This window comes from Anastrepha obliqua, chromosome 3 (assembly GCF_027943255.1).
Source record: "Anastrepha obliqua isolate idAnaObli1 chromosome 3, idAnaObli1_1.0, whole genome shotgun sequence".
In the NCBI taxonomy this organism is placed as follows: Eukaryota; Metazoa; Arthropoda; class Insecta; order Diptera; family Tephritidae; genus Anastrepha; species Anastrepha obliqua.
This window is the reverse complement of record NC_072894.1, coordinates 66713269-66736887: the sequence shown is the minus strand read 5'-3', so window position 1 is coordinate 66736887 and position 23619 is coordinate 66713269. Positions and strand designations below refer to the sequence as shown.

Genomic DNA, 23619 nt, shown 5'->3' with positions numbered 1-23619 from the left:
TCCTTACCTATACATGGTACTACACATGTATACATACGTTTGTATACATGTAATTTACTTGAAAATATAAAGTTTGCTGTTGTCTTGCTAAAGCCCATTGTTTGTTTTTGTTATTTTACGCTTTCTTCCTGCCGTTATTACTCGGCTTTATCTTGGTAAAATTCAAGCATTGTTTAGAAAATTTGCAAGTACTTAAAAGAGTTTAAAAAGTTTTCCAAAGCGACAGTAGAGGAAATATGCAAGCTTCGCGTTGATGCATAGAAATGTTTGGAGTTTTCTCTGAAGTTAACCGACGATAAACGTTTGCGAAATAATTTCCAAAGCATAGTGCAGGCAAAAAAGGAAATATTTGAGCATTTGAGGGGTAGTAATTTTGACATTTTTTCCAAAAAAAGCTAGTATTTTAAAATACGCGTTAATCTTTGTTTTCTTCAAATTTTCTCTTGCAGTTCATTCAAATTTATCAACAGACAATTGAAGAATAAGAAACAAGAAGTACACACAATACCGTAATTAAAATGCAGGACATACGTTTGCGCGTTGAACAACCCATATCGCATGTGTCTCCGACACAAGGGCGCCGACCTATACATTTACTGCCACAAATAAGCTTGAGGTATGTTTTCTAAAATTAAATTTGTAAAAAACATATTTACATAATGGCTTATTTACTTGTTACTCACGCAGTTGCAATGAAACGCCGTTGGATGCTCACCTTCAGTGCAGTCAACATTCAATGCCACGCTCACCCAGCTCGGAGGAGGATAATTCACCAACAGAAATGAATAACTGCCGGCGTATGACGGATAAACCCCCCTTGGTGAGCATAAAAATTAAAATGTATTACACCAGCGATGTTTGTAGGAAATATGTGACACCTAATAACCAAAGTGAATGAAGCAATGGGTGTTAAGTACTGCCGGCGGCAGGCTTATTATGCCAAAGAAATTTTTTCGAAACTTTTTTACATTACAGCGAAAAAAGCGGTTACTGCATTTATGCATTCAAAACGGTTATAGATAAAATATGGCGCTTAAAACCGGGCATGGTATACTGGCTGTACACTGCGTTTGTGAGGTCTATCCTCTTCTAAGGGGCTACTTTTTTGTTGTTCTTTAAGAACTTGAGAGTTTAAAATGATAATACAAAACATAAATATTATTAGAGTTAATCTTTTTATTATAATCTGGCAGATAATTTCAAGACATTTTTTTTATTTATATCCGGCATATGTCCGCGGCGGCTACTAGTTAGATGGTACATTCGGTCAGTTCAATTTTGAACCACTTTTTCCAATAAATCTCGCCGTATGGCTGCAAGGATGACTAGAATATTGCAATAAATCGATTGTACAGCGCGCTGTATGACAGGTTGGACCGCTTTGCTGGAAAATGTCGTCAGTGTTTAGCTGATTAATTTTTTAAAACAAAAATTCAGTCAGCATGGCTCGATAGCGCTCACCATTCACCGAGCGACCGCTACCTTCCTCATTTCGAAAGAAATAACGGCCGATTATGCCGCCAGTGGTCTATGAATTTCACGAACAGATCTATTTCAAAGTGTAATCTCCAAATCGCCAAAAAAAACTCATCTTGAAAAAATGGAACAATTTCAAAACTAAGTTCATAAAAAGCCCAGTAGCCGCACCATGGCATGTGAGGAGCTCTGATGTACATCATTACCTCAAGATATCATCAGTATGAGAAATTGTCAAATATTTTGCTGCAGCTCATACCAAAAGGCTCGAAAAACATACCAACCCGGAGGCTTGGCAACATGCCAATCCAGATGAGCAATTTCGGACTTAAACGAAAAATTCCAAATGATTTTGTTCCAGAAATTCTAACGAAAAATATTAGTAGAAATTTTAAACTAGGTGCAATGGAATAAAATCTGTTTAAATTTTTATAACATTTCCACAACTTGGCAGCGGATACAGACGTAGTAGGTTGGGCAGTGGGTTCTGTACAATCTTATAAAAACTACAAGGTCAAATCCATCACCGACAAAGCGAGGAAGTGGGGCCATTCAAAATTATTCACCCCAAAACAGCGTTTTTATCAAGTGGCAGAAAAACGAAATGCTGCTCCCAACAGCTAAATCTAAGACGGCAGTCCCATCGTGCGGATAGAGACCCTAGGCTAAGGACCTATAGCTCCTGATGAAAATTTATTATATTACATTAACCGAATCGGCCGAATCTGATTAGATTTGAAGAGGATTTACATGTTGGCACTAAAAAGCAATATGAAATTTGGAAGAGTTGAAATAAGCCATCGTAACAGAATGGGAAGACATGTAGTTGACCGTTACACAAAAAAAGGTCAATTCAATGTCTCGCAGACTACGACTAGAAGAAAACCATCAATGCAACTCTACTTCGTATTAGTAGCAAGATTAAATTAGAAATTTAATATAAAAATAAAATAAAATAAAATAAATTGAACAGACATAACCTGTTCATCCGTTTGCTAGGAAAATGAAATGAACGAATGATGAAAATTAGCTTAGAAATAGTAAATATAAAATATGAAACAAAACAATAAGTTCAAGTTGAAGTAAAATTTTTCTACATTGGTTACAAAAAAATCGAAATATTAATATAATAATTATTGTATATAAATATTACTTAGCCTTACCATAAATTCTGTGACAAATATTACAATGCATACGCCGGGAAAAAATTCAAAGAAGCAAGTTCCGTTATTTTGGCCTTTGTTCATATGCATTGTCTACTCATAAATTATACTCAGTTTCATGACAAATTTCACTTATTAGCAATGGAGTGGGGAGCTAAGGAAAATCGCATTGCAGTGATTGCATTACAAAAGTGTGGTAAAAGTGCAAGTCAGATTTACGAATTGCTGCAGAAACTTAATGATTGAAGAATGTTTGTTTATCGCAAGATTAATCGTGTCTCCCAAGCATTTGAAGTGACAAACAGAAAAAGAAGTGGTCGATCTCGCATGGTTTGAACCAGTGCAGCCATAAAAGCCGTTTGAGAAAGAATTCGCAGAAATCCCCTTAGAAAGCAGAAAATCATGTCCTGGGAAAGGAATGAAAGCCTTCCGTCGCTCAACTGATCATCTTTTGACAACGCGCTTGAAGATTAGACTCGACAGATGCAAGCAGCTTCTTCGGTAGTATGCGGTCAAAGGCCATGAAAATTTTGCTTGAGATGAGAAAATGTTCACTGTTGAAGAAGTTTGTAATAAGCAAAACGACAAAATCTATGGTAAAACTTCTTGAAGACCCCCGCCTCATTTGGAATGGTGTTTTTTGGGTGTTTCTTTAAAGACCTATAAAACAGAAATTAAAAATGATTTTTTTATTTCGGTTTTCAGTATTCTATTTTTTGATCTATTGTTAAAACATAAAAAATTTCTTTTAGCCAGGTTCGTTCAAGCCATAAAAAAATGGTCTTCCAAAACAAGGTATGCCGCTGGCGACACGGATTCTAGGTGTCAGAAATCAAAAAGATAACAAGGTTCTTATTCAGTATGAATGTCATTATCGTGTAAATTAGGATCTTTAAAAAAATAAAATTTTACAAAATGGCGGACGTGCAAAGATGAAACCCCGTTTTTTTGATTTTAAAGGTCCGAAAGAATACTACAAATTTTTGTAATTATTTTTCCAAATGATCGTAGTTCACACACGTAAAAACATCAATTTTACGTTATTTAAATTTAATTTCATCAAAATCGGTTCAGTACAACCAGCTATATCTGCGTCAATTGTCCATGTGAAGACCATTTTTTGAAGGCTATCAACTTTTTGAACGAACCTCGTATGGCCAAGAAAATTTTTAAAGTCGCAAAAAATGTTGTTTCAAGGGTTCAGAGTGGCCATCAACTAGCCACGTAATGGTTTGGTTAGCAGTGTATTACAAAGGCATTACATTTCTTCGGCAAAAGTGTACCAGGAGCATGCCTTAGAGGGCGTGGTGAAACAGTTGAGCAGTACGCTCTTCACTTGAGAGCATTGGATTCTCCAGCAATATTCCGCTTCAGCCCATAAGGCAAAAACCACACAGCACAAACAATATTCCTGGGTTCATATCGAGACTGATCATTTCGAGTAAAAATTAAAGTTTAGTTTTGTTTTTAACATTTCATTAATTAAATAAAACTAACTTCATTAAAAAAGGTATTATAATTTCATATCTATAACGGACTTAACTTTTAACACAACTTATGGCAGGACTAAGTCGTAAAAAATGTAAAAAAAATTTAAACTAATTATACACATTAAAACTGTTAAATCGCTGCAAATAATTCAATCCAACCTTCTGCAATGCGCACTCGAGTGCATTCACTTCAGAAAATTTCAGATATGTGTCGTGTACATACATACTTACATTCTTCACCGCGCGGGAGTAGTGCGAACAGCTTTATTCCAAATTTCAACGCCGCCAGTAAAAACTTTTCTTATAGTTTGTCACATTCAATTACAAAGCCTACACACCCACATACAATCATACATTTCTGCCTACTAACGTACAAAGCTCGTAGAGAAGAAACTTACTAACTTTATGACACACATAAATCTCAGCGATAAAAACGTTGTAAAAATTTTTAGCCAGAGACAAAACCGAAAAACTTTGCCACAAAAACAAAAGACTAGAAATGCAAGTTAGTAGAATTAAATTTCACGCCTGTAAATGACACGCGGCCCCACAGAAAGCACTAAGTGCATTGCGGCAGCACATTGTCAGAATGCAGTAGGTTCGAAGCAATGCGAACAATACGGATATGAACTTGAATTGGTACGTGAATGTGAATGACATTGTGAGGCCTTATTCTAGTCGGAGTGGTAATGTAGTAAACTCAGTTCACAGGTAGAAGAAGAAGCAGTCCGGTTCTGTAGAACGCCACCGCGAAGAAGAAAGCTTTTTGAAAAAAAAAAAATGAAGTTAACCACTTTTTGCGTACTTATACAAGGTGTAGCTATTAAATAACTAAACTAAATAACGAACCAATGCTGTAAAACATTTTAGTTTTATTTCATACATCTTACCTTTATTATACATCACAAACGCACATACAACGCTCCATATGAGACTTCCATCGCATCCATCGATACTCCACTGGGAGTCTTCTTCTGTTAACTCTCTCAGGGCGCGCGCCTCTTTTTCTTTAATAGCTTAAAGGGATTCAATTTTTTGTTTAATGCAGGTTCCACCTTAAGAACCAAATAGAAAGCACACGGCATAAGAACCGACGAGTAAGCTCGATGGTAAGCACGGAGATGCTGTAATTGGCTAGAAACCTCTTGACAGACCCATGATTCAATTAGTTGTTCCTCATTATTTTAATTATTATTAGCAAGCTTTAAAAGCTCGATACCAATGGACAGTTAGTTCACATAGTCAATTAAAATAGAGATCTATGCTGAAATTTGCGACAGCGAATGCTTACGAAGAGGTACTGGAGGTACAGCTAAGTACTCCTTTGTGCACTGCAATCATAACCATCACAATTACATCGAATCTCGTTGAGGAATGTTTCACTGTTCTCAATATCCTTAGAGCAAGAAACACCTTCTTGCTGTGCTGGATGCCGGGGCATGAAGGTTATGATTAAGATGGGAATAAGCTCGCAGACTACCTAGCGAAATTAGGCGCAGTATCAAAATTTTATGGGTCAGAACGCTTCAGAGAGCTTACCAATTCCCTCGTTAAGGAAATTATCAACTACTTGCAAAACATGGAATTCACTCCTTCTTTCCTGAGGGACGTCAAATAGGCTCTTATATCTAGCCAGAGAAGCCTCATGAACTCTCATTAAATAATATTCGGGGCATTGTAGTATTCGTTTTCATTTCAGGAAACTCTGTCGTTTTTGCAAGCTGGGCGATGAGACGACAGAGGACATCCTCTCCGAATGTGCAGACAAAGACTCACACAGCTAAGTAGCGGGATTTGAATCTATTGGTAATATGGAATAAAAAGCACGAGAAAGTGATCAAATTTATTAGATGCCTTCAATTATAGGCTAGCGGTCCAGCATAATAGACACCATTAGAGGTCGCAGTACATTATGGCAAAACTAAACCCAATGAATATCGAAAATAAAACATCCTTACTTTGTCTTTTGAAGTGGAAGGGTATTCCGAGCGATATTAATTGCTATACACTTCTTTCAATAAATCATAAATTGCTGATTTTCTAAGTTTCATGAGAATTCTCAGAACAATCCCTAGCTCTATTAACTTAAAATTTTTTCGCAAAAAAAAAAAAAACAAAAAAGGCTTATTCTAAACCGTTGACGTCCCACAACATTTTTTCTTTCATCTCTTTTAGCACCATCAGTATTGTCATTTAACAGCTTCACTTCGTAATGATTTCATAGAATTCGTAAACTTCAAGCGCAGCACAGACCTCATAGTACAGGGTCTTAGATGTAAATCCGCGAAACATGTAGGGAAGTCTGGAGCAAAACTATTGATAAAAAACATAGTTTTAGTGTATTGTGTGCCGATTAACAGTGAGTGTAATAGTAGTGACTAGTCCACTGATGAGTAGGGAGCTGGACAAAAGAGGTGCGATACTGAAGTCGCCTCGCGCCTCGTAAAATCCCTCAGAAGTCAACTGAGCTTCTTAGCTAAAATATGTTTCAGCTAAACTCCGTAACTGCTCACATGGCGAGGAATACTCAGGTTCAGCTCCGCAGCGACCTTCCAAACTGTTGGCGAACTTCAGGCCCGGACCGCTATCTCATTGATTGTTGCGCGTACATAGTTGAGCCCAAAAGTTACCATAGAGCCTTTTAACATTAATGATGCACTGATACCCAACATCATAGAAGTGATGGCCACAATGGCCAAAGAAAAGATGGAAGGTTATTGCAGCTGACGGAGGTTACAGCGAATAAGTTCCATATCCGGGATGTACAAATATACTTTACATATTTCCATTCTACCAAAATGGATACGAAGAGCATTATTTTAAAAAAACATCCATTAGTTTTATTATTAAGTTTAATATTCCGTATTTACCTCGGTGACCCTGTACAATACGCTCAGCCATTTTTGTAAAACGTGAAAGATCTAATTTCTGATTGCACAAATGAAATTAAATTTAAAGTAAAGTGGCTTCCGGCAGATTTAGCCTAACTAGGCAGCCAGTGGATTGGAGGACGGATATATGTATATACATATATAAAATCAGGCTTTGTTCAATTGTATAGTACGTATGCATGTATGTATACGTATATTTAGATAGAAGAGCAATCGTACAAATATATTATAGTATATGAATGCATTTTAAGTGCTAGACGTCGTGTGAAGCTGTGATAGTGAAAAGGATAAAAATCATCTCAATATGCCGAGTTTTAGTACTTTTCTTCCATGACTTTGTTCTTGTTTCATTTTGTTTGTATTTTCTGTATTGTTCCTTTTAAAGTATTCTCATGTCTTATTTACCGCTTGGCAAGGTTGTATGCCGTCTGAAATAAAACAGCTGCTGGTAAGTCCTACGACATCTATGCTACTAAAAGATGTGTATAAGCCTTTGCACTTGCACAAATATGTGTCTTATACAGGGTCGTCCATATAGTGATTTATTCTTTTTTTAGTATTTTATTTTATATTTACTCGAAAGAGCTAATATACATATGTATATTTAACTGGCGCGTACACCACTTTTGAGTGTTTGGCCGAGCTCCTCCTCCTATTTGTGGAGTGCGTCTTTATGTTGTTCCATAAATGGAGGGACCTATAGTTTCCAGCTGACTCCGAACGGCAGGTTTTTTTTATGAGGAGCTTTTTTATGGCAGAAATACACTCGGAGATTTGCCATTGCCTGCCGAGGGGCGACTGCTATTAAAAAAATGTTCTCTTCATTTTGATGTTTCACCGAGATTCGAACCTACGTTCTCTCTGAATTCCGAATTGTAGTCACCCACGGTCACGGCGGCCGGCCGAAAGAGCTAATATCGCCATTATTTATGAAACATGATTTCATTCACGTTTGTTGCCTCGACTGGTTGTTCGCAATTTTCCAAGACTTCGATGACGGTTTGCAGCTCTATTTCATGAATGGTTCGTTCGATATGCACCTTAAGAACCCGAATTGTAAGTAAATTGGTCGAGCATCGGTTCTTCTTCTTTTTGATTGGCGCGATAACTGCTTAAGTGATTTTTGTGGAGTATATCAAAATACTGGAAATACCAAGTGAAGCCAAGTCCTTCTTCGCCTGATCTTCTGAATGCAGAAGAGGCTTTCCTCTTCCTTCATAGCGCCCCATAAAGGGGTCTTACCGCGTCAAATCGCAGCACCAAGGTGGTCAATTGACATCACCTAAACGGTTGATAACACTATTACCGAGCTTGGCGATAAAAAGAACCACAAGCGTGTGGTATGTGTGGCATGGTGTGCCATCCTGTTAAAGTCACGGATCTTCTAATTCGTGGCCTCAAAAATTAACGAATGATGCCACCGCTCCAAAAGCTACATCAACTGAAGACGCATTGGCTTCCAATCCACAAATGCGACAGGTTTGCATGTTAACATAACTGTCGAGATAAAAAAGGGCTTCGTCAGAAAAGATGAATTTTTGACTTCTATTTAATAAAACTACTGCACAATAACGCATTTGAAAAGAAAGTTTGCTATATTTTCCAACGTTGTTCAAGCGTTAAGCGATGTATGGACAACCCTGTACATAAATAGTTACCCGGCAGTACAAAAAAGTAAACAGTCTGCTACTTATATACTTCTAAACAGGGCGGTAAATTCCTAGCTTCAGCCCTTTTTCACTCAACTGGCAGTATATCTTTCATGAATTGGTCATACTTACACTTAAGTTTAACGAGAGCATAAAATAGGATCTGCATCCGAAACTCGACTATTTCTACCCACTATACATTTATACCTCGTTTTCTACGTACCGCCGCCGAAGAAGAAATCGGATTCCGGCGAGCCCGAAAAAACAATTGGTACGACGAGGAATGTCATGCTGCCGCCGAAAGAAAAGATGCTGCCTATAGAGCCACGCTGCGATCGGGCGCAACGCCAGCCATGTGGGATCGCTACAGAGAGCTAAGAAAAGAAGAGAGACGTATTATTCGACAGAAGAAACGAGAGGCCGAAATACGTGAGTGCGAGGAGCATGAGATGCTGGCCAATAAGAACAACGTCCGAAAATTCTACCAGAAAGTTCGGCGGCTTACAGAAGGTTTCAAGACCGGGGCGTTTTCCTGTAAGAATAAAAACGGCGATCTGGTGACCGACATCCAGAACATTCTTAAATTATGGAGGCAAGACATCTCGAACCTACTTAATAGTGATGTCACAGAGAATCGTACGAGCCGCATGACTTAATCGCTCAGGCACAATATTTTATAAGAGCGTACAATTGCTGGCGTATGCCTATGATGGGTCTGGTGGTGAACGAGGATAAAACGAAGTACCTCCTGTCATCAAACAAACAGTCGGCGCACTCGCGTATCGTTACCGACGTCACTGTTGACAGTTATGATTTCGAGGTTTTAAAAGACTTCGTTTATTTATGAACCAGCATTAACACCGATAACAATGTCAGCCTTGAAATCCAACGTAGAATCTCTCTTACCAACAAGTGCTACTTTGGACTAAGTAGGCAATTGAGTAGTAAAGTCCTCTCTCGACGAACAAAACTGACACTCTACAAGACTCTCATCATGCCCGTCTTAACGTATGGCGCAGAAGCGTGGACGATGACAACATCCGATGAAGCGACGCTTGGAGTATTTGAGAGAAAGATTATGCGCAAGATTTTTGGACCTTTGCACGTTGGCAACGGCGAATATCGCAGACGATGGAACGATGAGCTGTATGAGCTTTACGACAACATAGACATAGCGCAGCGAATAAAGATCCAGCGGCTACGTTGGCTGGGTCATGTAGTCCGAATGGATACAAACGCTCCGGCTTTGAAAGTATTCGATGCGGTACCAGCTGGTGGTAGTAGAGGAAGAGGAAGACCTCCTCTGCATTGGAAAGATCAGGTGGAGAAGAACTTGGGTTCACTTGGTGTGTCCAATTGGCGCCGGTTAGCACGAGAAAGAAACGACTGGCGTGCTTTGTTAAACTCTGCCAAAATCGCGTAAGCGGTTATCGCGCCAATTAAGAAGAAGAAGAAACATTTATACCTGCAATAATGTGGACACTACAAAGGTCAGCTTGCGTTGCGATCACTGGAGCGATGCGATCTGCTCAGTGATATTCTTCGATAAAAAGTTGAAAACTTCGTTGCCCACTAGAGAGGCGTGGCATGAAATTTAATTACTGAATGCTTCGAGGCATCTATCTTCACAAAAGATATCAATATGTTCTGCGAGTTGAGAACAGGAGTTTACTTGGCGGAAATTAATTTCAGTTGGTTTAGCCGAGCGCCCCACCGCCGTCGATTTAAAGAATTTTCTGTAATAAACTAAATAATAATTGAAAACGCTTTCCTCAACATTGTTAATCGAAGACAATCGTTACTTCTTAGACCAGCCTTGTGTAAATGTAGATGGTTGAAAGTACATTTTGAGTGCGATTAGAACGAGAGACAGTACCGTACCCTGAGAAGTTAGTTCGGCGCTAATTTGAAACTAGTTCGTCTTACTGTAGGTTAGCAATGTACACACACACATATGTACTGTTTCTCAGACAGTTGAACAAGCTTGCATTCACTTTGCAAACTTATATTAAACCATCTTAAGATTTTGTGTTCTTAGCCCGAAAACTCAGTCGACCTTCAACTGCAGTCATTGAACGTTTGGCATTGTTCCTTGTACTCTTTTGCTTGCACTCACACACTGAATTTATCTCAAGTGTGCTACCTCGTTCTCATTGTTTGCATTGTGTTTTTTTATTGCCATTGTCTTCAAATTCGTATCCGTTTTCTGTTTGGGCAACTTAGCTTTATTTAATAGAAGGATAAGAATGGATTTTTTGGTTTTTTTTATTGGAATATAAATTGGTGTAAAGTTCATAGTTCCAAATACACGCTTAACTAATCAACGATCAAATTCTCGTAAACGCTGATATGGCGTTTGGAGGTGCCAAAAAACTATGGATGCTTCCATTCATATTCAAAACGTATATCACAAATTGAATTGAAAGTTCTGCTTTAAAATAATATGTAAAGGGTTTTCCAATAAGAAGTGTTATTTTGATATTCAAAGAAAAATGCTCTTTTTTAATACAAATGATCGAATGTTTATTTCATTATAAAGAGGTATGCCGTTAATATTGGAAAATAACATCAGGCAAATGACCACCATGACCACGCTTACAGGACAATATCCTTTTCATGAAAATTTCCATAACCGAATTGCAAAGTGGCTACCCTATGTCCTCGATAGCCTCACGAATTCGATCTTTGAGGTCCCTGCGCTGTTGCCATAGATCTTCTCTTTCACGTGGCTCCAAAGAAAAAAGTCACAAGCTGTTAAATCACCAGATCTCGGTGGCCAATTGTGATCACCTCTTCGGGAGATAACACGGTGCGGAAACTTTTCCTGTAAAAGATCAATGGTTTCGTTGCTTGTGTGGCACGTAGCGCCGTCTTGTTGAAAATAAACGTTGTCCAGATCAATACCATCCAATTCCGGCCATAAAAAATCGTTAATCATATCTCGATAGCGCAATCCATTCACCTGTTATTGGAAAAACCTTTTAAAGAAGTATCTTCTCTTCAATCTTCCAGTGGCAATCAAAGTTATTAAGCTAATGCTTGCAATGCTCATACGTGAGTTGCCTTTTGCATTTCGCTCCGTTGCAACACTACATGGGATGAGCAATGTGTAATTCGATATTTTCGTGGAAACGTTTGGTATTTTTTAGCATAAATTTACATCTAACATTTTCGCCTAGGAGCTTTATTTATTATTTTTTCAGTGAGTGGAAAAATTCATCTCATCCAAATGGTGGACTTAACTCGAGCAAATTTTCATAAAATGATTTATTATAATTTCGACGTCGATTATTGGGACAGCATTGGTAGACTTACTTCGACTTTTAGCAAATGTGCTGCTTAAGCATTTGGCAACTAGGCCCCTCCTTTCCGCCAAGCAAGTGACGAATAGATGAAGCTACTGGTATAAATAAACAAGTCTTGGCAGCGCTGGAATGGAACTGTTTTATGACATATAACCATACCCTCTAGCAGCGAATCTTACTGGATAACTTTGTTATTGCTTTCACATGCAAATTTTGTGTCAAGTGAGCCGAGCAGAGAAGTGGTGAATAGAAGAGGTATACTGTGAAACGCTGGTACAACTAGTTCCAATGTCGCCATCGATCCTTGCGATCGAATGAATTTCGTGAAGGCCAGAAACAATGGATACTGTGCATCACATGATAGCGCAAGATCGTTATGTGAAAAATGGGGAGATAGAGGCAACCTTGGAAATTACTAGGACCAGCATGCATTCGATATTGCGTGAACATTTCGGTACCGAATTCTGAGGGGTCCACATCAAGAAGTTTTGTTCTCGTTGAATGCCACATAATTTGACAACTGCACAAAAAGGGCTTGTGTTGATTGGTGTAAAGAAATATCGAAGATATTCTGTCGCAGGGATTCAAAGCACGTCTATGACATCGTGGTGACCAATCTTGGACCTATGCATTTGAGCCGAAAACAAAACAGCAATTGACACTATGCGTGCGCCAAGATGAGCTCAATCTAGCCAAAGTTGTACGCGCAAAGCAAGTGAGCGGGTTTTTTTCGGAAAATCTGATCATGTCGCAATTATACCATTATGGAAGCTGAAGCAGTGAATTCTGAGTGGTACACAACCATTTGAAGACGAATCAGCGGTTCACACAAGAGAGTGAGCGCTCAATATATCATTCGCCTTACAGCCCTGATTACACACCTTACAAATTTTTTTTTGTTCCCAAACATCAAAAATAAAATAGGAGATCAGCGTTTCTCAAAGCCTGGAGAAAAGTGGAGGAAATGTAAAATTTGTAGAAAAAACATTTCATTTTCAAAATGGGCTCGTAAGCAGACAACAGCTCGCTAAAGAGTTTTGATCGGTATGTTCAGGACTATGGTAGCATGACATGAAATACATACCGCTTAAGTCAGAACATAATAAATTAATTGACGCAATCCAAGATCGATGAGTGGAGAATTAACAAAGCTTTATTTCTTATGATGTGATGATTTAGACGGAATTTATGTTTAGCAAAGAGCTAGCATTTCCTAAATACAAAGTTACGACAGGGAGAATAATTCGATAGCCCCGTCGCGATCGATAACATTTCAGACCTCATTATAAAAAAGTTGGGATTGACGGAACTTGTTTCCAATGAGCCCACCTTCCCATGGATGGATGGTGTGTCCAGAGGAGGCTTAGAAAAACACAGTACCAGCATGAAAAAGCTCCTCATAAAATACCATCTGCCGGAATCGGCTTAAAAGTGTAGATCCTTCCATTTGTGGAACAACAACAAGAAGCGCGGTACAAATAGGAGGCCAAACACCTAACAGAATTGTACGTGCCAATTATTTATTTCTTTTTAACAAAATAGTTTCATATTGGCGAAGCTCCGCAACTTCGCGATCGGTTTTAAATTTAATAATTAATTCTCAAAATAAAATCTGGGATTAAGAGAAATGATTTCTTTTTTTAATATTAGACTTGGCAATTTCCGAAAATAACTTCTATTTGCACCATTCTTTACTTTCAAATATTAATTAAAATTTATTTTTTAACCGGTCGCAGTTTCTTTCCATTTAAGTAAGAAAATACTTTTTTGCTACCATTTTTACCAAAAATTATTTAATATTTTCCACATTATTCACCCTCTCAAATACAACCTTTAATAATTGAATCATGACGATGTTCACTTTCCGAAGCCTTGATAAAATTTCGATCTCTAATATTATTTATTCAATGCCTACTCGATGGTTGTCGTTCACGCAACTGTTATATCTTCCCAAAATTCAATTTAATCAAAATTAATTCCTCTACTAACACTTTTGGACACTTTAATTTATTAATTCCTACATTTATTAAAAGTTTAGTAGGTCAATTGAGCGCTGCAAAATTTAAGCTGAAATCATTTTTCATTACAATTAATCAACTTTTAAAAGCTTCATAATCGCATGCACATACTTTTGCAAACTCACCCACAATCGAAAACCTAAAAGTTTCATTAATTTCGGTACCGAACTCATTACTCCACTACGTAAGTGTATAAATCCAAGACGATGGAAAAACGCGCAGTAGATTCATTTCGGTGCGAAAGTTTTGTGCGTTTGTGGTAAACCACGAATTTGACACTCCAAAACTTTTGCAATTTTGCAGGTGAATTACGTAAAACTTTTGCGGCTGCAGATGCAAAGTACTTAAAACCATCGAGCTGCTATTTGCATTTAAAATTAGAAATCGAACTACTTGTAGTTTGGTGGCATTAATTTTTCATTTGTATGCATATATTATTTATTTAATCAAAAGCTGTCAGGGAAACGTGAGAGCAACAGCAATTTAAATGAATGAAAATAATCTGAGTAGTTGAAAAATTATTCACGTTGTATTTATTGAAACACTGGCATAGCTTTACAGCGGACTGTTTGTTGCCTAAATAAAATGTAGGTAACAGTTAACGCTGAATTAATGAATGGATTTGATTAAAAATATGTGTGATTTTCCAACCATGTTTGGCACAAATTTAGCCAATACTATATAAAATTACTAATTCCAAATTTCCTTGATTTATAAAATTAATTACTGAGAATAAAAAAAAATTAATTATTATTAAAATAAATAAAATTTCCAAAATAAAACTTTAATAATTAAATAAATCAAAAAATATTTTAAAAATTTAGTTACAATAAATCTATTTATTTAGTAACATAAATTAGTTATTAATTTAATATAAATATTAAATAAATTTAAATCTAACAAATATTTAGTAAATTCTTAATTATTAACAAAAATAAAGTAAAAAAAAAATCAATTAAATTTATTATAAAATATAATTGATTAGTATATTATTTCCTCCCTAAAAGTAAAAAGACCCCTAATCAAATTTACTGTTTTTCATTAAAAAAATTCAATGAAAACAGCCTATTTCATTTCAAATTTTTTCATTGAATTTAACTATTTATAAAATCAATACAATAAATATAAATTATTAATTAATTAACTTAATAATAATTAAAATTAATTAAAAATTTAGTTAAATCTATTTATTTAGTAAATCAAAAATAACAATTATTTGTATAAAAATATTTATAATTAAATTTAAAATTTAATAAAATATTTTAGTACTTCATCCCTAAAAGTAAAAAGACCCCTAATCAAATTTACCTTTTTTCATTAAAAAAAGTCAATGAAAACAGCCTATTTCATTTCAAATAATCTCATTGAATTTAATAAGTTAATAAAAATTTAAATAATATAAATAAATTTATAGAACTAGTAAGTATAAAATAATTATATTTAATTTAAATTATTTATCATAAAAAATTTAGTTAAAATTACAAAATAAAATTAAATTAATAATTAAGAATTTACTAAATAAATGGATTTAACTAAATTTTTTTTTTTAATTTTCATATTTATTAAATTTTAATATTTACTGATAAATAATCCTCTTATTTTTCCATTAAAAAAAATTTTTTTTTTCTTAAATAATATATTTTATAATAATAAGACATATACTAAGTTAGATTAACAAATATCTATATGTATTGTATATAAATATTTAATTAATTAATCGATGCCTATTAATTTTGTTAAAAAACCCCTTTAAATTAGAAAATGCATTACATTTATAGGCACATACTTTGATCTAACGTTAGACATTTGTATAAATTAATAATAAAAATTAAATTTCTTATATTCATCTATATATTTATCTATGAGTTGTACTTTTACCTCTCGGAGATATCTATATTGGAATTTTTAATTATCTAAATAAATAAAATTCTATAATAATTAATTTACTATATTTAATTATTATATTGTATATAATAATTAAATAAACAAGTTTAATTAAATTTATCTCATTTCTAATAAATCAACCATGTTTGGAAAATCACAACTATTTTTAATCAAATCCATTCATTAATTCAGCGTTAACTGTCACCCCCAATCGGTGACCGCTATAAGATGAAACTTTTTCTTAATTTTGATGTTTTACCTTTACTAGACCTAAAAAGGATATAAGGCCAAGTAAAGCTAAGTTGAAGGAGTATATATTTAATTACTGCTCTTTCATGCCTCCTCAATATACCTGAAAAAACTGTCAAGAATATAATTTTTGTCATTCCCTGCATCTCACCGCATCTCCGACACAAATATTCATATTGCACTCACATGGATTCTTTTCCATGATTGATCCTTCAAGCGATCGCAACTCCTTCCTTTTCACTCTTATAAGTAGTTTCCCTACACCCATACGTCGTTTTCAGGATGCCTTAAGTTAATATTATTATTATATGGCTACTGCGCACTGCCACCAAAAGCGATATATTGTGCAAAGCCTCCCGAAGTACTCTATATTTAAGACTTTTTAAAATTTTTTAGTACATTCTGAGGTTCATTATTCCATAATTTACAGGGCTACACGGAAATACCACCAATGTGGTAATGGCTACATTGCCTAGTGCAGGACATTTACAAAGAGTGTTTTCTGTATTTTCAATATCCATTTCAGAGAATCGGTAGGTCTCAGGGGGGCCAATTTTGTTCAAGTGGTATCTCAGGCTACAGTGGCCTGTAAAGTAACCAGTTAAAAGTCTTAAGTCTACATTGCTGAGTGAAAATAGGTTAGGTTATGTTGGACTTGGTTCATTCTGTAAACCGCACAAAGACCAGAAATTGATTCATAGTAATTCCAAATGTTTGTATGGAGAAGTTAATAACTTTATATTTTCTCTTTAATACACAGTTTAGATAATTGAAGTAGGCTGCTAATTTTTTCATCTGCCACGCTTTCTAAGGTTGAAAATGAGCAGTTTATTTAAGTTTTGATAAGTGCAGGGCACTAGCAGAATGGGTGCTCCAGACATCCTCTCGCGCTAACTTCGTTGCATACTGTGCATGTACCGTTCCGCATTAGCTTCATTTTGGCCGTATGCGATGGAGTAAGAGTTTCCTGGAAAAAGATAAAATATATCATAGCCTGTACACTTCACATCGTGCCTGCGTAGCATGATTTACGCTATACGGCATCAGCCTGCTTTATCTAGTATATCTACTTTTTCGTTTTCCTCAATTCCCTTATATCCTGCAACCCGTAGATGGTGGCTTGTTTCTCAGTTCCTAGCTCACCCATCATACTCCGGTACTGTCGTACGCAGTGTAAGTTTGTCATTACAGCTGCTATTGCTGTGATGGCTGGAAGTTGTCAATATAGAAGCTTATTTCAAAGCTCGGAGAAGTGTTCTCTATGGCTAAGCCTGCTGCTTTCATTGCTGCGTAGATCTCAGCTTGGAACATACTGCAGTAGTCCGGTAATTTTTATGATTGTTCATAACCTAATTCCGAACAGAATACTGCGACTCAAACACCTTCTTCCACTTTGGAAATACCTCTTTCCAGGTTTCGGAATAGTGCCCTTTTGTAGGTCCACAGAAATTTTTTTAATAGAATAGCATTGGTTCTTATTAAAAAATATAAGCTCAGATTGTTTTTGTACTTTTAACATTCAGTTTTGGCCAGAGCGCTTTGGAGACCCCAAGGTTAGTAGTCAGGGACTACCTTCTATTGGTTTCCGCGATTACGCTGAGATCAAAAGTTCTCTTAAAGATAAAGAGGTCATTAAGAGCTTTCTTCAGCCTTTCCTCTGTGTTCTTTTTGAGTCCAGAATAATTGCAAGGTACTTGGCTTCGTTCGATAGGGTTAGTGTTACTTCATCTTATATGGCTACGTGAATTAACGTAAGGCTTATTTTGGAGGTTTTATTATCATTCGTGCTCTCATAATTTAATGCGCAGCTCTTGATATTTATGATTTTTGATGAATTTAAAAATCAAAGTATTCACCGATTTATTCACAAACTAGTAATTTTACACACAAAAGTTTGTTTATTTTCTTAGCTGCCATCACTGGAACCAGTCGATTCTGTCAATTTCTGGAAGGACTGAGTAACGATACTTTGTATTCTCTATGTAGTCGAAGTTGACTTTGAGCCAAATTTTAGATAACGATAACAAATTTCCACTGGCGAGCATTTTTCTTCCTAAGCCACTAGATTTATAGGAATTAATTCATTGGACCGTATTATAGTCTACAGCTCTATCCCTTCTTACCGCAGCCAACTGCACTTATCTCTGCCGTTACGAATGGTTATTATGCCGGCCCTCTATATTAATATATTTCAACTCCTGGTATTATTTCTATTGCTACCACATTTTATTTTCAATACTATTTTGTTACTCTTTTCCTTTCCATGCTTTCAGGTGAAACGGCTCACAATGGGTATGGGTTTATTGCGCGGCACCGAAGACAGTCGCCCGCTAGTGCACACAGCCTCATCGTCTCTCAATTCAGGCTCGTCACAAACCATTTCCGACGGCTATGTGAACGAAGCTATATGCGAACCAGAGAAAATGATAACCAACAAATTCGGCGATTCTTGTAGACAATCATTGACCGCATTGCCAACACTTCAAGCGGCCCATATCGGCTTACAAGATCACACTGAATTTAGCTACAAGAAAAAGTATCTACGAGAAACGTGTAGTGGTATATAAAAGTACATATATTTTTTGCAAAAATCGTAGTAAAACTACTTTGTTTTCATATAGCCAATTCCAGCCCAAAGATGTTTGCTCCTAGCGCGCCGCTACGCCTCGACAATCTCAGTTTAGCGGAGCAACACGAACTGAAAGGTGCCGCATGGTTTCAAGCCGGTATACCCCGTGAGATCTCACTCGAGGTATTATCGCGTCAAAGCCCAGGCGCCTTCTTGGTGCGTCAGAGTAGCACAAAGCCCGGTTGTTTTGCATTATCGTTACGCGTGCCACCCCCCGCGCCAAAAGTGGCACACTACCTGATACTACGTACACCGCGCGGCTACAAAATCAAGGTTAGCTATATGACGAAGTTCGATACATGCGTCAGTGATTGAGTAAAATAAAAATTGAAGAAGAAGAAAATGAAAGATAGTTGCAATTTATTCTAATTTATGCTTTTGCAGGGTTTCACCAAGGAGTTCACCTCATTGCGAGCGCTTATCACACATCATTCGGTGATGCCAGAACTGCTGCCAGTACCTTTGACATTGCCACGCCCCACAAATATAGGCGCAGGAGCACCAGGAAGTCGGCATGGCTCAAGAGGCAGTGAATTGGATGGCTGTGATGATTTTGATACTTATGGATCGCTAAATGATTTTCGCAAAATGATGGCCGACCTGAACGTATGACTTTGGAGTGGTACAGGGAATGAGTTGACTGAAATGAGAGGAGCCCAAACACAGGGCGATGCAGGGGTAATATCAGTAGCAGCAGCAGCCACAGCAACAACAGCAGCAACAGGAGCATCAGCAGCAACATCAGCATCAACAATATCGTCATCAAGAAGTTGACAAGGATTCGACTGTTTAAAATTGTTTCGGTGTGAACGAAGTTATTGAGCAGTGCTGGTCATAACACAAATAACGGCAACGGCTGGAAATGTAGCAGCAGACAAATGAGACTCAACCTTTAAGCAGCAGTCAAGCAAATGAGACTTGATGACAGCGGCGACAAAAACAGCAACCAAAACTTTGGAAAAAACAACTGCATCAAGGAGCCACCAACACCACTAACCACAGTAAAAACCTAAAACAACAACTGCAGTAAAGTCAATGGCAGTCAAAGCCCCAAGAGTAAGGGAGTTACTGCGCAATGAAGCAAACAAACAACAAAAACAAAACCAGCAATAAAAAAGCATACCTAAGTAAGGCTATAATAGTAGATTTCACACCAATGGCATTGGCAATGGCCATGACAGTGATACGTTACTAGTAACTGGCATACCTCCTCAAATAAACATTTCTGGCAACCTTGCAAACGTGATAACCACATTGAATGGTTAAAATGCTGTTTTGTTAATTAACACTGACAAGTGATACAGAGAGATGGATAACAACAAAATTAACGGAAACTACAGTTTCCAGTAATCAGCCAACATGCACCCACATACGTTTTGTATATTTTACTCTGGAATACTTTGGGGTATGCAACACTCACTGCTCAGCCTTAGTGACTTGTTGAAGTTCAAGCAGATGCATGAGGATATTGCAAATAAATAGCAATTTTGCAATACTGGTACATACCTTATCTGCAGCAGTAGTATGTATGTATGAATGTGGTGAAAGGCTGACTGGCTATGACTTTAGTGGTTCTTGTTGATTAAGCTCAGTAATTTTTTAATTAGGCAACAAGTTCATGAGGAGGGTGCGTGCAAATTTGTGACTAATGAAAATCACAGGAAGCCTAGTTATTTTTGTCCAATATGTACTTACAAAATAGTAAATGGAAATGTGCATATGTATGTGTGTGTAAATACCTATCACTCAACTGCTGTAAGAGTATGTAATTAAAAAATAATTGTAATACGCAGAAATTACCACCATCTCTAATTTTATGCAGTACAAACAGCCCATAGCGGCATCTACTAACAGTGTATCATTAATTAGGTTGGGTTTGTAAGTGACGTCATCGGTAGTACCCAGGTTCGAAACATGCGAAAATATGATATCAAAATTGTTTTTCTAATAGCGGTCAGCCCTTCGAGAGGCTATAGCAAATCCCTGCGTATATTTCAAAAAATAACCATCTAGTTATACTATTCGGAGGCGGCATAAAGCTATAGGTCTCTCCATTTGCGCAAAAAAAAATAAATACGCGCTACACATCAGAGGAGGAGCTCGGCTACACATTCAACAAATGGTGTACCGTTTGCTCGATTACAATGAAACATGCGGATTTGAAGAAAATAACTTCCTTTAATGCATAAATGTTAGCCCTGACATTTTTATTATTATTTTTTTTTTTTTGTTTCGAAGGAGGTTTAAATCAAAATGTCAGAAACATTTCATAGGCGCCGTATGTGGGGCACGCTCCCACTAATATTATAACAATCCTCCCATCTCGGCTAATTCTACCCTGAGTCCGCAAAAGTATAGCATCTGGGTAGGGCCGCGTTTATGCCCGAAGACACAACAGGTACTTGCGTCCAGGTTCCTCTGCTGCAGGCATATGAAGGCTATATGCTGTCTATAGTCCCAATTACTCCCACTATGTTTATAGGTGATTCCAAAGTAAAGGAGACATCGGAAAAGTTGCAGTGGTGTTATAATAGCCCACTACCGTCTTGTTCTCTGTACGTTACTGTTGAGTGTTTCACTCAAAAGTCTGTGCTTGTCGTCGGTTCGTCGGAAACTGTCCGCCTTCTCTGCTGCTGCTGCTGTAACTGTGTCTGCATCGCTCTACGCTCCCAATCTATATGGCGGAGTCGCGTCATGATCTTATCTGCGAACATTCGGGCTTCCTCCCACTGACTGCTGGTGGCGCACATATCTCGTATGAGGGTGCTGGGGCATGGTTGACGACCCAGGACTTGTTCGAGAATAGCGCGATCCTTTCTGAAGCGATCGCAATAAAAATTACGTGTTCTGCATTTTCTTCAGTATTGGGGCAGTTTGGACAGAAAGAGCTGTCTGCCGGCTTAAAACGGTGCAGGTATTCCCGAAAACAGCCATATCCGCTGAGCAACTGCGAAAGGTGATAGTCGGTGTCTCCATAATCACTCATCAACACGTGGTATGAGTTTGTAGGTCCAACGCACGCTTTGTCACTGATCCCACCGCTGCTGCCAGCTATTCTCAGCAATCGCTCAGCTGCTTTTGGCACCGTTTTGCACGGGTGCCTTGCCTGTATGTCAGCCCTGACATATAGGGAGCGTGTCATCTGACATAAAGACCAAAATGTGAAAGTCAATGTACCCTCTAAACCAACCAAGCTAGGGAACTGAAAATTTACACGAATGCATAAATTGTACGTAACATACTTATGAGGAAAAGTGGCAGGTATTGGAAAAGGGGTATTGCACCTCACCTCAAAATAAAAGCTTCATATTGCTTTTTTCTAGAATCGCTTATGCTAAGGTACTAAAATTTCATACAGTTACATAAATTTCAAATGCCATACTTGAAGCGAAAAGCATTAGGTATTGAAAATTCCGTGGATTTCCGATCGATTTACTTCGCCATCAAATCAAGAGACATATTTGACATGAAATATATTATATTATTGTGTTATGTAAACAATTTTTATGAAATGGCAGTTGAGAACATAATATTTACATAAAAAACACATACACCGCACGACAAAATTATAAGACCAAATTGATCATAATCTACTAAAGCATAATAGAAAAATGTCCCAAAATCGTTTCATTGATTGCTTGTTTCATGCGGTATTTCATAGCGGAAGTTATTCCACTTTAATTGCTGGTAACGCTGGTATTTTGTTCTGTGCAAAACGAAATAATTATAAGACCAAGAGCGTTTGCTTTTAACATAAAAATTTATAATGTAAGTTATTTTGGCCGCTTTATCTCGTTCTCATATTTATGAAGTTGTTTTGATTTAAAAACAATAAATATGCCGCGCCGAAAAGCTTTGTCTGAATTTGAGGAGATACAAATTCTAGCATGGGGAGAGAGTGGCCTTACAATACGAGAGATAGCTTCAAAATTAAAAAGATGCAAAAATGGGGCTTTACATTACTTCAATTTGAAAGAAAAGTAGGATGTACCAAGAAAAGTGGTGGAAAACCAAACTTTACGCTAGAGATGTTCGGGAAATCAAACGTTTAGCTATGAATAAATCAAATAGCCCTGCTGAAATTAAACACACCCTTAATTTGGAAGTTATTACCCCAAGTTCAACAATTTTTATAAGCGGATTCTAGTCAGGCCAGATTGACATTTGCAGGAAAGCAGCACTTCTCGGAAGATTATTGGAAAAAGTATTTTTTTTTTCAATGAAAAAAATTCAATCTAGATGGACCAGATGATTCCCAAATGTATTTTCACGATAGACGTAAGAAAACGGAGGAGAGAATGGCTCCTAATTTCGGTGGGGATTCTGTCATGGTTAGGATATGTCAAAGGTAAAACTTCTATATGTTTCATATCCACAAAAATGAATAATGTCAGAACTTCTAGACGCAATACCTATTACTTTTTTTGAAGATAATTTCGATGAGGAGTGGATTTTCTAGTAAGACAACACAGCCGTTCATGCTTCCAAAGCAACAATAGAGTTTTTGGCAACGAAAAAGGGACTAATTGAGGAATGGCTTGCCTGCAGCCCTAACCTTAACCCAATCGGAAATGTATACGAAATACCTTCTCAAATGGTTTTCAAAAATGGAGAACAGTTTGAGAGAAAGCTAAAAGCCATAGAAGTGCGATTAATGTCGTATGGTCAAAAATTTGTGAAAATATTATAAAAAACTCAATCAAATAGATGCCTCGACGACTTCAGCAAGTTATAATCAACAAAGGATCCAACTACTAAACTTCAAATTATAAACTAAACCCAAGAATTCTCTTTATTTATTTTAAATATAATAGCATTGGTCTTATACTTTTTTCGTTCTATAGATTTTACTTTTTTCAATAATT

General features: G+C 36.9%; 1 protein-coding gene across 1 annotated transcript; it reads left to right on the top strand.

The window, feature by feature from the left end:
* The first annotated feature begins 512 nt into the window (after positions 1-512).
* Positions 513-23560, top strand: LOC129242911 (EGFR adapter protein-like). The gene is made up of 5 exons (XM_054879836.1): positions 513-616; positions 688-820; positions 18399-18684; positions 18747-19027; positions 19139-23560. Exons 1-5 carry the CDS (start codon positions 519-521, stop codon positions 19364-19366), a joined length of 1026 nt encoding a protein of 341 aa, XP_054735811.1. The 5' UTR covers positions 513-518; the 3' UTR covers positions 19367-23560.
* Positions 23561-23619: the final 59 nt, after the last annotated feature.